Genomic DNA, 17832 nt, shown 5'->3' with positions numbered 1-17832 from the left:
GCCTGCAGTAATGCTTTCCTGGGGGGCCTGATGTGTCCCCAGCTATCAGCGTGTCCTCCGCCCCTGAGGCCAAGCGGTCTGAGCACCCCGGGCCAGGGCAGAGCAGGGGTCCCCACCCGACCCCGCTCCACAGCCACCGTGCGTCCACGCTGCAGCTCCGGCATGAACCCGCAGCACCACCAGCTTCACCCTCGGTTCTCACCCTGTTACAAGTTGTTCTCTAATGTCAGTGATTAAATTATAGCACCAGAGCTAAATGTCCTTGAAGAAAGAGAAGCAGAAAGCGGGGACTCCAGTGCATGTACATGGCTTTGTGTTCCACTTTCTTTTCAAGCGTTTAATCTTACCGGACAGTAAAACAACACTGACTCTCTCACCTCATCACTCCCGCCAGCTTTGCTGTCTTGATAATGACCAAACCAAGAGCTTCCCCAATAAAATCCTTGCCCTAAAGAGCTGCAGCCCTGAGCGGTCCCAGGAGCAGCAGTGTTCGCGGCCATCCAGGCAGCCACATCCCCTCTTCAACATTTGTTTTGTGCACAGGCCCCGATGCTCAGAGGCTGGGGCACTGGAACAAACCTAAAAATCAACGAGATTCTTCGTAGGAGCAACCCCCTCTCCTCTGTGCCTGTCCAACGAAGACACAAGCAAGGAGCTGTAGCAATGGGAGCACACAGAAGCTCTGACACTTTCTGTTAGAACGCCTGCAGTCAGACTGCCTACGAGACGGAGCAGGGTGTTACTGAGCCTCTTCAAGCAGCAAGGTGCACAGTGACTGCAATCCCTGCACACACGGCAGATCCTCCCAGAGGCCTAGGTAAAAGAGTAAAACCTTTTCTTCTTCACTCCCTCTTCAAAGCAATTCTTTAGCTCCAAAGGAAAGAAGAGTAACAGACACTAATGCAAATTCTTCCCTGGGGCTGTTGGACTCAGAGGCTGTGCAATTTTCCTAAACTTTCCAGCGCCCAGACCAGCAGCCTGCAGCGCTGGTGTTGTCAGGGAGCACCTCCCCTGCCCGTCAGCACGGCTTCAGCACTTGGAGGCCATCAGTAAAGTTCACAGGAACTCTTCTGTCACTAGCAACCACCATTTCGGGTGGCACGTTGGTTTGAGCCAGCACCACAGCACAAAATGCTTAAGCAAAAGAATCCCACAGCCATGCCCTTCTCCCAGATCCCTGAGCCTCCTCACCTCTCCCATAGCAGGGGCTCCCAAACTGTGGAAGTCACGTCAGGACAGACAGACACCACTGCACAGCCACATCCCAACAAACCCGCCAGCACCAGCGCCTGCATGCACGGGCAAAGCTGCCCTGCAGCTGCTGCTCCCCTCTGACGAGGCAGGGCCCGCAGAACTAAACCTGGGGACCAGCCCTCCAGAAAGCACAGCCACAGAAGCATCAATTTCCACGTTGGAACTGTAACACTACACCTCTTTTCGTATCTTTGTTTTTAAAACAAAGGCTAAGACTTAAAATAAAGAGGATGATTTAACAGAAAGTGCATGATTTAAAACAAAGAGGGTGATTTAAAACTCTCCCTCCCTGCCATGGACGGGATCCTAACAGCTGCCTGCTCGTTGAGCAACGACAATGCTGGGATAAATAACGAGGCTGTATATTCCCCGGCCGGGCACGTGAGGGACGCTGTGCTGCTGGTGCCATTCTTCACACGAACTCCAAACCCAAGGTGCTGAGCACTCGCCATCACACACAACCCCACAGCACTGTGGCACCCAGAAGCACACTCCTCCGATCACACCAACTCCATCCCAGCCTGGGGAGTAATGCTACCACCCTGTGATTGCCCCAGCAATTTGACTTCGAAGCTCCGCTTCCTCTCCTAAAACCATGTTGCAACATGCTGCTCAGAGCTGCCTCTCCCAAACCACTGCAGCTGCCTTCCAGAGGTGAGAAAAGGGACATCAAAATAAGTCAGCTCGGGCCAGTTTTCCAGAGAACAGCTCACGAGCCAGGCTCTTGGAGATGTGAACGGCTTAAAGTGCATCCAGCAACTGCAGGCACAAAGCAGGCGCACTGGGAGAAGCCTGGAAACCCAAAGGAGGTCATCAATGATAGGCATAAACTATTATTACCACTGTCATTGCGTGGGCTCGCGCTGTTTATTCGTTTCTATGTCCTCCCTTGCTGCTATGATACACACCAATAAAATACACAGAGGTGGGGCAAGCAGCACAATGCTTGTTAGTAAGAAACACTCATCTTCGTTAGAGAGGAAGCTCTGCTGGCAGCACAGCAAAAGCCTTCTGGGATTAAATGAACGTTGAGGATCAAATTGCCATCCAGGTTGTGAGGAGGGGAGGTGACACTGCATGTGCTGGAGGAGAGCAGTGCCCACCCCGCTGCCACCCCGCTGACCGCATCAGGACCACGAACGCCTCTGAGGTCGGCGCACGCATTTCAGAGAGCGATTGCTGCTGCTGCGGGGGGTAGGCTGCAGAACAGCTACTGACACAAGGCCAAAGCCAGGCAACAAAAATGGAAGAGCTCAAAGGGGTGGGTTTTTTCCCCACTTTCAGTGGGCCAGCAGAATGGGAGTAAGCCCTGCTCTCAACAGAGGCTGAACCCATGCACACAGCAATGCAGACACAGCCCCTGCAGAGGCTTACGGGTGCTGTAAGTGCCCGGAGCACACTCGGTGCTGCAGTTACAGCCCGTGAAACTCGCCTGGAAGCAGGACTAGCTGCAGGCCACGAGGAAGGGCAGCAAGGTTTCCATTACCACCACAAGAAGGGCAGGCTGCTAAGTAACACCCACTGCACCCAGACACCCATCAGCTGCTAAAACAGAAAATGACTGGGTTGACGAGCTCGGAACAGCCTTGCTTTCTGCTGGAGCATGGCTCCGAGCAGAGGCAGTGCCGGGGCGGAGGCTCGCGGTGCAGATGCCTTCTCAAGGACACGCTCACCCCACAGGAGCTGCCGAGGGTGCTCCAGGCGTGTGTGCAACCACCCCGGCTCCCCACGAGGCCCTGAGCCCAAGGCATGGGCTCAAGGACATAAAGCAGGCCTCCTAACAGGATAAAGCCCAAGGGAGCCCTCTGCACCACAGCGTGGTTCCGAGCACGGCTGGATTTCACTTTTCCCATGCTTCAGAAGAAAGTCAGTGACATGGAGGCTGAAGGGAGCGCAGCCTGCAGGGCTGTGGGGGCAGCACCCAGCCTCACCCCACAGCCCCACCTACCCCCAGCAGTCCCGCTGCTAACACCACTCCTGCCCTGCTGCGACAGGTCAGACCACACCACAGAGCACAGACGAGGACCAAGCCCCCCGCCTTTGGGCAAGGCAGAGGCACAGCGCTGCCGGCTGCAGCCTCTGGCAGGAGCCTGCCTTCAGCTGCACCGCCACAGCCTCTGCCGCTGCACGCTGGACGTTAGCACAGCAGGAAACATCTCTGATGGATCCCATTTGTTTCCATCAGAGACCACCAATTAATCTTTATTACGAATTGCACAGATGATCGCCTCTGCTCTCCTCCAGACGTGGCCTTCCCAGCCCCGGCGGGTGGGGGTCCCGTGTAAAATCCATCTGGCAGCACCACCCCACCGGACCCCAGCGAGGAAACACAAAGGTAAATGCCCGGTAACAACGGGCAAACCTGCACCGCAGCCAGCTGAACGAGGAGCACCGCTGAGGGGTATTCTGAAGCCCAGGGGCTGGCTCTAGTGAATCATTTCTCATTTCTGTCTGTTGCAGGTGGCTCCACAAGCAAGGCTCCACGAATGTCCAGCAGTTATGTACGGGACAGTCCAGAGGGTGGAACTCACCCCTCTTTGCACAGAGCTGCCGTGTTATCTGGGCTGCCGAGTTTCAAGCCTCGATGCCTCCTCCAAGCACAGCCAAGCTTTCCACCTAAGCAAGCCATAATCCCAGAAAACAGCCTGGTATGGAAGTTTTCCCAAAATTCTCTGAGCAAGATGGAAAGAGGCCATTAGGCAGGAAATGAGAATAGACAAAAAAGAAAGGATGCGGCTGCTGCAATAGAAAAATACAATGAAGCTAATGAGCAATGATAAATTAACCTAACCTGCAGTTCTCCAGTGAAAATGGGGAAAAAAAAAAGAAAAAAAAACACTTTGGTTCTCTTTGGCCCCAGATTCATAAACCTTTTTAATATTTTTGCATGCTAAATCCATCAAGACGCTAGATCTATTCCCAACTCAAACAACTGAGTCCTTAACGTATGAGAAACTCTTCACCACTTTGCAGCCAGACGCAGCATTTGAAGCCTGCAGCCTGGAGGATCACCACGGATGCTCTGCACCTGCCCGATGCACAGAACGAGATGCTACTGAATCACAGCGGCCCTCCTGCCCACATAACCCAACAGATCACACAACGACCCGAATTCTGCTGGGGTTAAAGAAATAGCTTCGGGAGGCAGTATGAAATTTAAGAGACATTCAACAGGATGCTCCATTTTCTGCAAGATTTATTATGCTCTACCATAGCTGGTTCCATCTACGCAATTAAGACTGGTTCGTTTTGCTGTATTTAAAGCAACAAATCATGCATTTGACAGTAATGAGGAAGAAACGACATTTGTTTATCACTCTGCCCAGATAGACCAATTAAAATTGTACGTCTGAAAGCACGCGTCTGAGGATCTCCTGTACTCAACACTCCACAAGCAGCTTCAAGGTGGTGGCTGTAAATATGTGGCCACAGCTTTATTCGCATTTATTTTTAATGCAACCATTCCTGTCCACGAATCCAAGACAAATAAGAAAACCTGCCTCCTAAAAGGTACCCTTAACACAAGTACCTTCTGTCTTGTCTCGTCACACAAGCACCTGCTGCCAGCCCTCTCATCTGAGAGCTGGAGCAGGAGGCAGAGCAGCAGCAGGACAGCAGGGACCCAAGGGGCAGGAGGCAGCGCACCGCGGGGCTGTGCCTGGCGGCAGGGAGCGGAGTCAGGTCCCCATGCATGGACAGATGGCACCCGCTGCAGAGAGCCAACGGGATGGGCAGCCTGCAGCAGCCCCACGGGCAGCATGGATTGGGTATTTCCACTCCCAAAACAAAGAGGCAGCGGCCCACAGCCTCGGGCGCCGTGCCTCGCCCCGTGCCACGCGCAGCCGTGCCCACGCTATCAGCCCCCAGCGGTGTGCTCGGCAGGCAGTGACCCCCACCGGGCCGACCCCTGGGCACGTGTAGGCACACACACACACACCCCGCGCCCTTATCTGCCCTGAGCACTTTCAGGATGACTCCCTCCCGCCGTGAGGAAAGCAGATAGGATTCTCCAGAGAGGGAAAGCAGATACAGAGTCATCATGGCTGATAAATCACCCCTGTGCACGACGATTATTCACCAGTTAAATTCCACTTACGCCAATCGCGCTCCCCACACAAACTGTGGACTCATCGATTTTCGGCGGCCCCGCAGCGCCCCGGAGCGCAGGAGGTCGGGGCAGGGCTCGGCTCCGTGCTCTTATCGACGTGCTCTGCCCGCCCGGGGCCTTTGCTCTGCTCCTCAACAGCCCGAGCAGGAAGGCTTTCCAGCAGAACTTCCCGAAAAATCAGTCTAAGCAATATATAGAGATATCTACATTAAACATCTATATTTTTTTTCATGTTATGCCTAGCTGCCTGTCAGGTCTTTAGCTGCAGAGCCCAGTTTTTAGGCACTTCAGGCACTGCGGGGTGGTTACAGCCCCGTGAGGTCCCCACACGCTGGTGACACCTTGCAGAGTGCCCTGCAGGGCGTGCTGCCAGGACCCAGCCATTTCTCTCTCTGACACCTTTCAAAGGCTGCAGCACCGTGAACTGCTTTCACCTGCACCCACGCAGACACGCTCCCCGCGGTTCATGGCTGGGGTTTTCCAGCTGTCCCCCTGCCTTTCTCCCAGCCATGCCACGTGGAGCAGCGCCGTGCCAGGATCCCAGCCCCGACCCCCAGCACAAGACACCACTTCCTCAAGTCTTCAGCTTTTATCATCTTCATCTGTCAGTTGTTCTGTGCCAACATCTTGTTTCCGCTGGCCTCCTTCACTCTCACTCCTCCCCCTCCCCCATTTCTTTTCCTTTTTAGACGTTCTCAGGAGATTTGGGTGTCCACGGCTCTTCACCAGGGCACTACGGGTTAGGTAAGAGCAGAACAGGGACTAAACCCCCGGGCAACCAAACAGGGCAGCCGGGACAGCGGGGGGGCGACCCACGGGGAATCCCCAGGCAAAGCCAGGAGAAGGGCAGCGACCCGGGGCACCGTGAGGCTGGAGGCCCAGCAGCCCTGCGCCAGCCCCGCTGACACCGCTGACACCCGACAGCCGTGCCATGCTCACGGCACGCGGCCCCACAAGGAACCCCGCTCCTCGGGCCCTGCAGCAGCCCGGCAGAGGTGCCCTGCGCTGCGTTCCTGCCCAGCTCTGCCTGCCTCCTCTAGCACAGCTACCCAGCTGGAAACGCAGAGCGGGTGCCCTCCGCCGTGGATGTTTCTGGAGATGCGATCAGTCACCGACAGCACCGACACAATGAGTACGACCCCTCCAGCAGCCTGCCCGCGTTACAGCTGCCCGGAGAAGCGGCCCAAAATGCGATGGCCGCGGTGCAATAAGGCACGCTTACAGCATCAGTGATCTGCCATATGGAAACCATGAGGCCGCGACAGATGTCAGGCCAAGAGCGATCACGGCAGATGAGTATCCCAGCTACAAATGCCGAGACAAAAACCATCAGCGGTGTCTGCAGAGACTTCTCGGCACACACCAGGCCCTGTCCCGCTGCAGCGGGAAGCGCCCCGTGCCCGGCGGGGCTGTGCGGGGGGTGGCAGCGACCCCCCTGCCCTCCCTTCCCCTCCCCCAGCACGGAGCGGCACCGCAGCCTACAGGAATATTTCATCTGCTTAACTGCAGGGTGCAATAACACCAATTTGCCCAAATTATACACAAGCAGAAAGGTAATTGGCGCCGAGCAGCGCGTGTTGTGACTGTTCCATCATTCCTCAAAGCCAGCCACAAAAGCCTGAGACGCAGGGACGTAAACAATGGCACCAACCCAGCAGCCAGCCCCTTCCCCAAGCCCCTTCCATCTGGCACGGCACTGCAGGATTTGTGCAGCTGCGGCCCCAGCGCAGGGTGTGCGGAGCCCAGAGCAGGCATCGCCTAACGCAGCTCCGGATCCTGCGCGCTCAGTGACCTCCAGACAAACCGGAGCTGGGTTTACACACACACACACACACACACACACACACACACACACACACACAGAGGCCGATTTGCAGAACAGCCCCGTCCCGATTCTCATTAATTCGGTCTCAAGCAGAGGCTTCACAGAGCAGCGCCCGCGTGCCTTTGTGCAGCGACCGGCCCGAGGGGAGCCGCGGGGCACCGGGGGGCTGCGGGCACGGGGCACGGGGCACGGGGCACGGGGCACGGCCACCGCCCGCCACACAGCGGCTGCGGCGCGGGGCTCGCCGTGGGCTCCGGCTCGGGGCGCGGGGGCCTCGCGGAGCGGCCCCGCTGCCGCCATCCCCCCGAGCAGGGCGGGGCGGGGCGGGCCGGGGGGCGGCGGGGATGCACCGGGAGCACCGGCAGCACCGAGCCGCGGCCCCGCCACCCCCACGGGCACCTGCCGGGGGCGGGACGGGACCGGGCGGGACGGGTCCGGGTCCGGCCCCTGCCCGGCCGGGAGCGCGCCGCCGGCTGCAGCCCCCAGCCCCCAGCCCCCAGCCCCCAGCCCCCAGCCCCCAGCCCCAGCCCCCAGCCCCCAGCCCCAGCCCCCAGCCCCCAGCCCCCAGCCCCGTTCCCGTTCCCGGTGCCGTTCCCGGTGCCGTTCCCGGTGCCCGCCCCGCACACAAAGCCGGCCGTGGCGGCGCCGCTCACCCTTGACTTGCGCCTCGTAGTCGGCGATGATCTCCTTGTCCTTCTTGAACCTGCCCTGCGAGGACATCTTGCGGCCCCCCCGCGGCCCCTGCCCGGCCCCTGCCCGGCCCCGGCCCCGGCCCCTGCCCGCTGCCCGCAGCGGCGCCGCCGGCCCGGAGAGGGGCGGGGCTGGGGGCGGGGCTGTGGAGGGGGCGGGGCTCCCACGCCCCCCTCCTCCTGCCGGCCCCGCCCTCAGCGGCAGGGCGGGGGGAGCCGAAGGGGGCGGGGCCGGGCGATTGGCCCCGCCCCTCCCGGCCCTGAGGCCCCGCCCCCCGGGGGCTGTGCGGGGCTGTGGGGGTGGGTTGGTTGGGCAGAAAGGGGAGGCTGGGCCGTTCCTAAACACCCAGCCCTGTGCCCATCCCTGTGTCCGTTGCTCTTCCCTGCAGCACACACAGGTACCAGGAGTAAGCAGCAACGTTTCCCACCACCCAGCTGTGCCACCGGGCAGATTCTGGTTTTCTGGCCCGGTTTAGTTCAAGCTTATGGCCGTACTGAGGACCTAAAACATCTTCCCTCTAAGTAATCTGCAACACAAAGGTGCAAGGAAAAAAGCAAAGCTGAAATTAGGTTAGTCGGGATTTTCTGATATTCAAATATCACTAAAAATAAAGCAGCAATGTCTAAGGACAGACAATCCAGCCAGCGGTCAGTGATCGCTGCCACACATCAGCCTGAGGCTGTTCATGGAAGCCTTACAACGGCTTTCTGAAAGGAAGGGTTAGATTATAACTCACTTTGTGACACTTTCAGCACAATTTTTAGAGGCAGAATGGGATGGGCTTTAATCACAGTAAATACTTCAAGCTGGAGGTACAGAGAAACCACCGGTAGCTATGGCAACGTGGCCACTCCAGTAGGGCTAATGCAGATTATTTCCAGGGCAGTAGCCTTGTGTGTGCTCAGGAAGCAGAGGTAATGTTGGCTTAAAGCAATTCCTAATTTAAGGAAAATTCCTGAGGCAGAAGCTGCCTTGCACTCTTTGTTTCCAGCTCCGGACTGCGAGTGCTTGGCGAGGCGCTCCCCGCCTGCACGGCGGCCTCAGCCCGCAGGCCATGGCTGCCCCCGGGACAAGGCCCTGCCGTGCTGGCCGTGAGGAGGCTGCTGCGGGCCGGGCACGCCACGCCTGCACTGACACAGATCAGACAGAAACGAGTCTGTGAAGCCCTCCCGGTGCTGTGCACACACCAACAGCTGCTCCTTGCCTGCCCCAGAGCGTGGCGGCCGCGCCGCATCGCCCCACGGCTTCCTTGCTCTCCCTGCCCTCTGAGGTGTCCGTGAGGCAGAATGCGCTGCCACGGCCTCGCCCCCGGTGTGGGACAGCTTGGGCAGGGGCTGGCCCCCACCTCCCATGTGCTGCAGGACCCTTTGTGACCCATCTGGAAGGCTGCCTTGGGCCCCAGCTTGGCAGCCACAGCTCTTCCAGGTTAGGAGTTGGGGCTCGTCCTTGGGCTCCTGTGCTTGAGAGCTGCCCAGGCTGCTGTCACGGTGTCAGTGGGATCCTCTGTGGAACAAAATCTACAAAATGTCGAGTAGGGAACCAGAATCCAGCCCTGGTGGTTCTCTGCTCCGCATGTATCTGCAGGGCAGTAGCACTGGAAAAAAATCCGTATACATTTCCCGGTGTAAAAATAAACCAGTTGGAGGCAGGCAGCATGGGAGCTGTTTGCACCACACGACATCACCTTTGGTTTTGAGAATCTTATGTACTGATTTCTGCCAGCAAAGTTCTGTTATCTTGTCGTGTTAACAAGAGAACCAGTCCTCCCTCCGTGCCCTTTCTTATCGGTGTAGTAAAGTGCCATCACAGCTTGGCACTGACGTAGCTGTATGGATGTATCCTGCCTTTGCACCCAAAATAACCGCGTACAAAAGAAAAAAAAAGCAGAAAATCCCAATTCCTACAGGCCTTAGGTCCTCCACCTGAAAACTCCGGGAGGCTGCAAGGCGTTAGACATTCTGCAGCCATTTGAGATGCTCAGATGAGGGGGGAACAAAACAAAACAGGAACCCGAAGCCAATTGCTGCCATTTCCATCTATGGCCTTTCTTACAGCTGTTCCAGCACAGACCCACGAGCTGTCCTGAGCACAACGCTCGGCACAAGCCACACTAACAGGGCTGGTGGTCCCGTCAGAGGCCGGCCTGTGCTGCAGTTCTGTGCCCTGTGACAGCCGCGAGCCTACACAGCACCGGGAACCCTTCTGTGGACAGCACCGAGCAAGACTTCTTGCAGCAGAGCACTGCAAGCAGCTCACACCATCTCTTCTCCAGATAATTTGCATTTTACCTTCACTAACGTCCATTGGTAACAAGCCTGTTTATACTAGGGACCCTAAGCAGGGCTTCTGTGCCTTCCAAACAGCTTGTGGAGGAGGTTGTAAGTTGGGAGCCAGTATGTTCTTCAGGTAAAGCATCCCAGAAGCTTGTTTTTGTTTTTGTTTTGTTTTTTTCCTTTGGGCTTCCAACAGTTCAATCAGAAGTAGGATATCTTCAAATACATGAGTGTGGCGTCTTCAAAACCGTTCATATCCAGAGAAGCAAACCAGAGCTCCAAAATGAGCCCGTCTGTGTACCCGTGCTTTTCACTGTCACCATTTTTAAGCCTTTGTAGTAACAGTAGAATTTAGCATCGCACTGCTCAATAATTCAAACCACTAAGACATGGAGAATATTTATTTGTGACTAAAAGCGTGAGGTGTTATGATAAACAACTTGCCAAGAGCAATTCTTCCCAGTAGCTACAATTCTCCTGTAAAAGGTATTTGAGTCAGGCTGTACGCAGAATTTGGCGTAACTCTACAAGGCCAAAGTTGCCTTGCATGTTGCTTAAGCCGTTGTGAAAGGTCTCTTGCTAACAGTTTCCTGCAGAAGATCTGTTACCTCGCATTTCCTCAGGGAGATTACAGAGACCGTGCGGTCAAAGCTGCACCTCATTTCTCTGCTGCGCTCTGCAGATTCTGCTGGCAATGCAGTTTATTCCTCAGGGAGCAGGCGCACGGAGCGCAGAGGGGGCAGGCGGCAGTGAGAGGTGCCCGAAGATCTGCTCCCCTCGCGTGGGAACAAGCCCAGCACCCCTCCCTGGCGGCATGCTCAGAGGTGGCCCAGTGAAAGATGAGAGCGTTGCTTGCCTCGGCCTCTCTAGGAAGGGCATCGTCTGTCCAGCAGTCATTTGCAAATTAATATCCAAGGTGTGCACTTGAAATCCGCGAGGCTATTTAGGTCCTGTACATACGACAGGTTGGAGTCCTTTCCCTGTACTATTTAACCCTACAACTAAGTGCTTTTGCACAACAACTTTCAAGGAAAAGCCAGAGGAACCTTGTTTCTGGTTCATTCTACTGCTCTGCTTCCTTACATCTATTCTCGTGCTAACCCCACCTGTTCCAGTGGCACAGACCTCTGCCTGCGCCAGTCACTGCTCTGCACAGCACGACGAATCTGAGGATGCCAGAGCTATATGGTTATTAATCATTTACCTAATTAATAGTTAAGTAAACCTGTTACATTTAAGGTGCTTGGTCTCGGACAGCCGAGGGCTGGGGCTCTGCAGACAGCAGTTCCCCTGCAGACTGCCTGGGCCGTTGGTCAGGCTGCCTCGTACCACGATTTGGTGATTTCACACGGGCAGGAGCAAACCCAGGAACACACAGGGAACGACCTTCTCGGGGTCTGCCCTAAAAGAAACTGAGACTGGGGGGTAGGGAACTGGAACAAAAACACGCTATTCCTTCAAAGGCGATTTTAACATTCACAAAGTCAGATGAGCTCCGTTACAGCAATTTTGAGTACACGGCTGTGATCTGTGCCACCGGCGTGAGCTGCGCTTTGACAAAAACAGGCGTGCCAGGAGCTGCTTGTCTCTCTGTACAAACAGTAAGGCTTTGGAGGTTTGGGTAAAGAATAGGAGTTGTGGCTTAAAATACGTGATGGCCACATGTAAAAGAAACAAATCCGAGAAATCTAGCATTTCTAATCACCCACTGGATTTAAATAAGTTAATTCAGTTTAATTGGTTTCTAAGGGGAAGGAAGAAAAGGCAACAGAGGAATTCTTGCCACAGGAAGGCACGATTTCTATCTGCAATCTAACACAATTAGTGGAGTAGGATTCAGTTACTGAAGGCAAAAAAGAAGGCAAATCAAGAGTCAATTGAGTTGCTGCAAAATTTAATATCTTGCTGTCATCTTTGTTCTTAGTACAGAGTTGCTGTAGCAACAGACCAAAAAAAGAACTTGCAGGAGAGGAGGAGCTTGCTGCTCTTTTAACAATGTCTTTTTATCATCCCTGAATTACTGTTTATGAACAATCAATCACATTTAGCAGTATCAATGACTACAGATACAAGGCCAGATCCCGCAGACATTAAGCCTATCATACAAAGAGCCGTGTTTCCAGCTGCTTTCTGCAGGTTGTACGATAGCAATTTGCTTTTGTAGCACTGAGCCCGTTTTCAGCACACGCAAGATGCAGCTATTCCTTGATCCATTTACATCACCACTGGCTCTGCACCTTGCAGATTAGGACTGCCTGTGACTATGCATCCTATAAATAAGAAACAGCTTTTCCTACCACTTTCTTTCTGGCTGATGCAGCCAGCATGGTAGCTCATGAAAGCAAGGCAGGGGAAGGCAGACGGCAGCAGCTCCTGGGCTCATTCTGCCAGCAGACCTCTCAAAATGGTTTGCCTCAGAGGCCGGCTGCAGCCAAAGAGATGCTCTCACGTGTCAGCGGCTGTGGGGCACTGGCTTGCTTTCTGCCAGCTGGGTCACTGCTGTTTATTGACTGCAATTCATTTAGTCCCACATCACCTCTATCTTTCCATCTGGAATGCAAACTTACTATTGTATTTTGAAGCGCCTTGGGATCCATAACGTACAGCACAGCCCCCCGCAGCCCTGTGCCCCCCGCAGCCACGGGGTGAGGCTGCCCCCAGCGTCCCTCCAGCGGGAGCAGCCCCCTGCAGCTGGTGGGGCCGCGCGGTGCCACGCTCCTGCTCCCTGCACCCGAACCCGCTGGGAGCACAGCGCAGCACTGTGCTTGGCAGCACTGCCAGCAGTGCACAGAAACAGGGGCTGCCCTACGTTTGTCTTTTTTTCCAACCACCCCGTCACCCCTCGCTCCAGCTTCGCCAGCCACCCTGGGCAGTGCTGCGGGGATGGCTGTGGCTGGAGGCCTGGCCGGCAGCAGCCCCACGGCCCCACAGCAGCCCCGCGGGCACCCACAGCCAGGCCCCGGTGCTTGGGGCTCCCCGAGCCTTCACCCCTTTGTTCGGCGCCCGGCCACGCTGCTCCGCATCGCTGGGGGCTTCCAGCGGGAGCGGAGAAAGGGAAAGCCTGGGAAACTGCAAGGTCAGTGTTCTGGCCAACAAAGCGCTATTGTGAGCCCAGAGCTGCGCCCCAGGAGGCCGGGCTGTCCTCTGCGGAGCGCGGCGCCGCGAGGCGCACGGTGAGGGGAGGCGGCACGCAGGGCCTTCTGTTCAGGGTGACAGCAATTGATGGAGCAAGGGGCCAAATGGAAAGCGCGGCTTTCAGGGAGAATTCGGCGCTCTCATTAGAGCTGAATACAGCCAGCCAAAGGGGCCTTCTCCCGGCGAAGCCCAGGGCTCCAGCTACATTCACAGCTTCATTGTAAATTCCAGCACGACAGTGTCATTTCCTGAAATGAGAGTGGAAAGCTTTGGGTTTTTTTTGAAGCACCCCTTCTCAGTAAAACACGCCTGACGAGGAAGCCCTTCCTCCCTTTCATGGCTCAGCCACACAGCGCTCCAAATGTGCGAAAGGAGGGGAAGGAAAGCGGTCAGGGCTTTTGCCCTTTTCTTTCTTTTTTTTTTTTTTGTTTTTAATCTCTTCTTGGAGAAAGGTTGATCACAGAGGATCTCACTTACCCATCCAAGCTAAATCTCACCTGGCAGAGGAGACTCTCTTCCTGTTAAAATTTGCTGTGCTGCTTAGGACAATGAAAAGCCTTCGCAAAGAGGAAAACATTTTCTTTCAATGAGAAAGAAAAGTGCAGTGAAGAAAGAGCTCAAAATGGGCAATGTCCATGTCTTCATGCCGATGAGTGCCACTCCGGGCTGGGACACACACACGTGCTGCCACCAGCAGTGCCACGAGGCTCTGCCCCAGCTCCTGGCGCGCTCCCTGTGGCACCGGGCAGCACACCACGGGGGTGCCCGTGTCCTCCTGCGCTCGCTCCTCGTGCTCGTGGCAGGCAGCACAGTGCCGGAGGTGCCTTTGTGCAGTGGGGTGTTTGCAGAAATCTCGAGGTTAGCGGAACCTGGAACCCTTGGGGTGCCCAGGGGGCTTGCAGGCACGCTCTGCCCCGTGGCGAGGGACGCGGCTGCTCGGGGGTGGCACAGCCCCGCCAGGCAGCACTGAGCCACCCGTGCGTGAGCAGCTCAGCGGGCTGCTCTGGGGCATCTGAGCGAGGGCTGGGTAAGGGCCGGTGCAGCCCTTGGTGGTGTTCCCATCCCTCCTCAGCGCTGCCCGAACACAGGCTCCCTTCCCAGTTACCTAGAGCTGAAGCTGCTGCTCTGACAAGGGAAGGCAGCAGGAGCAAGCTGCGGGAGAGGTGGAACTCCCCCAGAACCAGTGGAGAAGCACAAAGGGAACACGGTGAGCAACGGAGGCTGGGCAGCGGTAATTACATCGCTTGATCAACGGCAGCTGCGGATTGATCATCCCCAAACCAGATCTGTGTGAGCCCCGGAGAACCCCTCTGATTCTCCTCCAGCTCCTGTTCCTCAGCCAGCAGCTGCTAAACTGGATTGGAAAACACGGAGAGGTTCTGGGCAAAGGCTCGGGCAGCAGCTGGACGCGCAGCCAGCACCGTGCCGTGCCTCCGTGCCTTCACAGGCGGCAGCAGGGCAGTCCTGCAGAGACAACGCGCTTCAGGGCATCGCTGGAGGCTGGATCCAAAGCCATGGAAGTCCACAGATCACCTCCCGCTGACTCCAGCTGGCCTTGGGTCAGCTTCAGGCACATTTCTGGGAGGGCCCTTGAGAAGCTAATAAGCTCTCACAACCCCAAGCACTGGGTTTGGCTGAAGAAAAGGCCCTCGCCCCACACGGAGAAACTACGGCAGGCACTGCTGGTGTTCCCGCACCACTCGCTCACAGCCTCTGCTGAGGGCACTGCGGCAGGGCCGCAAAGCCCAGGTGTCCCCGGGGTGCCCCGCTTCCAACACAGCCCGCTTAACCCCGGCATCCTGCCCCACTGCAGCTAGGGGCAGGCCCGGTGTGGTGGGCTCCAGCATGAAGGCAAGTGTCACCCGACAGATAGTCCATCTATAGGCTGAGGAAGCTCTTACAGCCCTGAGACATGGAGAGGACTTACAGCAATAGCCCCAAACCAATTTTATTTGAGCAGGTTATTCTGGTTGGGGAGCTGAACCCTGCAGAGAGGACACGCTGCGTTTGCTGGGGATGCTGCAAGTGCGTGGGACTGGGTCAGGACGGCTCAAAGCCTCCCGTCAGAAATAGCAGCCCCGCTGTTGCTCAGTTACACCCTGATGTTTGGTTTCTTTTCTCCCTTTTTTTAAACTCATCATGTGTCGACTGACTGTGCTTCTTTTGCAGTTCTGTGAAACACAAAGGTGGGCAGAGAAACTGAGCTCCTGTTTGTCAGCCCAGGCCTGTCCCCGCAGACACCTGCGGCGAGCTGCATCGCCCCCAGGAGCGGCGCACGCTGCAGCCCCGGGGTGCAGAAGAGGTCGGTCCTCGGTGGTGCCATTCAATGAGGCTCATACGAGGCTGTCGTCCTAGCCCAGATGAGGAAAGTCCCAGCATGTGCTAAGTATAGCCAGGACTGCTTTCCAGAGAAAAAGCTGCACAAACTTGTGTTGGCACCGATTTGGCACTCACTTCTCATGTGCCAATTATTGTGATGTATTTCCTCCCTACCATCCGCCTAATCACTAAGAAAAATCTGTTTTATAGTGACTGTGGTGTATCCATTTGCTATTATTTAAATCCATATTGTGGATGTTTAAATTAATTCCACTGCTGGGAAATATGGAGCAGCCCTGGCTACCTGCAGGGAGCTCAGGAGCGAGCGGTGCCTTCTGCTCCAGGACGTTGCAGCACCGCAGGGCTCAGCGCTCTCTGCAAAATCACACCTCCTGTCAGCAAGGACACGGCCCCGCGCTATGGGGCAACTGCCCCACAGCACCGGTGTTTTTGCTCTCTGAGCAAGCTGTGTGCAGGCAGCACGGACCCCAGCTCTGCAGGTGCTTAGCGCATCCTCGCCACCCCGCGAGCAGCCCCACTGCCCTCCTGCAGCCATCACGCGGCATCACCAACCCTGAGTCTGGTCTTTGTTCTCTTAAAAGGACCCGTGGAACTGGGTGTTTTCACAGAGGTTTTGTCTGGGATTTTAGTGGTTTTGGTGTTGTTGTTTGTTTTCCCCCACATAGATGTGCAGATAGCCCAGAAATAGTCAAGGAACCATCGAATACGTGCAGAAAAAGTTGTGCCTAGCATTAACAGTTCCTTTCTCTTCTGCAAGGCTAAGGGAAACGGTGCTGGGAGATGCACTTCTTCCCCAGTCACCATCCCGATGGCTGCATTATCTTATTTCTTTAAGCCTTGGCATCCTTCCCATGTCCTCTTTCATTCCTGGTCTAGGTTCTTCTGAGCTGTTTCCTTGCCAGCCTTTGGCAGCTAGTCCTTGGCATGCACTTAAGAGGAGGAAATTGAGCTGACACCAGCATCAGAGCCTGCTGCAGCCTAATAGAGAATATGCTGTATGAGCACAGGCCCGGGCCAGAACAGAGGGAGCGCTATTTCCTGAGAAAATCAGCAGTGTCACTGGTTTCATAACCAGCAGACTTGGGCCAGGCCATAGAGCAGCACGCAGAGCGCTGCAGCCACTCGACTGCAAATGGGCTTTAAAGGTTCCCCAAACTCCGCACCAACCACACAGGGCTTCTGCTCTGACCTACTCTGCACCAAATCAAACAGACAGGGTGGCTGTAGGTTTGGGACGAGGCCCCTTGCAGCCAACAGCATGGCGCTGCCATGGCTCTGAGATCTTTTAAAAATGATTCAGCACGGAGGTGCAGCAGTCAGCACACCCGCTGTCTGGGCTCACGTCTTTCCCTAGACGAGGGGAGTCAGCACAGCACAGAAACGGGGCACGTGCACTGCCCGCAGCTCGCTGTGTGCGAGAGCAAGTCCCAGGAGCTCAGAGCTGCTCTTTGGAGCAAACGGCAGAAAGTGCAGCGTGCACACAGAAGCAGTGCGGGGCTGAGCTGGGGACTCCATCAGCCGGTGTGTCCTGGTTTTGGCTGGGACAGAGTTCATTTTCCTCCTAGCAGCTGGCAGGGTGCTGTGTTTTGGCTTAGGATGGGAAGAGTGCTGATACCACCCCGATGTTTTAATTGCTGCAGAGCAGTGCTTACACCAAGCCAAGGACGTCTCATCTTCTTGCTCTGTCCTGCCAGAGCAGGGTCACGGAGAGTTTAACAGCGGGTAAGTTCATAGGAATTGTTTGATATTATGATGTGTTATGGATCTTGTAAGAGTCCATCCTGGAGAATAAATAAAGGGCTTCATAAGACTTTGTAAGATTTTATTTTTCTGAAGGAAAGAAGAGAGAGAGAGAGACTTTATAAATCTATTAGTCTATTCTGGCCCCCAGGTGACATTTGGCAGGTCTTTTAATATGCAAGCTGCAATTTACTTGCTAATAAATGAGCTGTTAAGAAAACAAAGATTCACATGAAAGGTATTAGTAAGACACAGGTGCAAGCTATGAAGATGCTCATCAGCATTCGTGGTCTCACACAGAGGCTGGATATCCCTGTAGCACCGGTCCCCTTCTGGAACTGCTCAAACTCAGGGTGCGAACAGAAAACGCAGCGACGTGTGCCATGGGGTGCTTGCAGTGTGGGGAACAGTCTTTGCCTTGCACCACTTCCCCATTTTTTTAAGAATCTCCAGTTACATTTTGGGTG

The 17832-nt window shown here is 55.7% G+C and overlaps 1 protein-coding gene across 3 annotated transcripts in view; it reads right to left on the bottom strand.

Annotated features, from left to right (window-relative positions):
* The window catches only part of SRGAP3 (SLIT-ROBO Rho GTPase activating protein 3), a 93763-nt gene extending 85744 nt beyond the window's left edge, over nucleotides 1-8019 (bottom strand). The window contains exon 1 of one of the 3 annotated variants that reach the window (XM_068694109.1): nucleotides 7841-8019. In XM_068694109.1, coding sequence (XP_068550210.1) covers nucleotides 7841-7907 — 67 coding nt within the window. In that variant the 5' untranslated portion in view covers nucleotides 7908-8019. The remainder of the gene's footprint in view (nucleotides 1-7840) is intronic. The other 2 variants (XM_068694108.1, XM_068694110.1) reach the window with 2 other exon arrangements.
* Between the last annotated feature and the right edge of the window lie 9813 nt (nucleotides 8020-17832).

The sequence above is a fragment of the Anas acuta genome, chromosome 11, assembly GCF_963932015.1.
Source record: "Anas acuta chromosome 11, bAnaAcu1.1, whole genome shotgun sequence".
NCBI classification, from domain to species: Eukaryota; Metazoa; Chordata; class Aves; order Anseriformes; family Anatidae; genus Anas; species Anas acuta.
The sequence above is the reverse complement of the archived record's forward strand: the minus strand, read 5'-3'. Positions and strand labels throughout refer to the sequence as shown.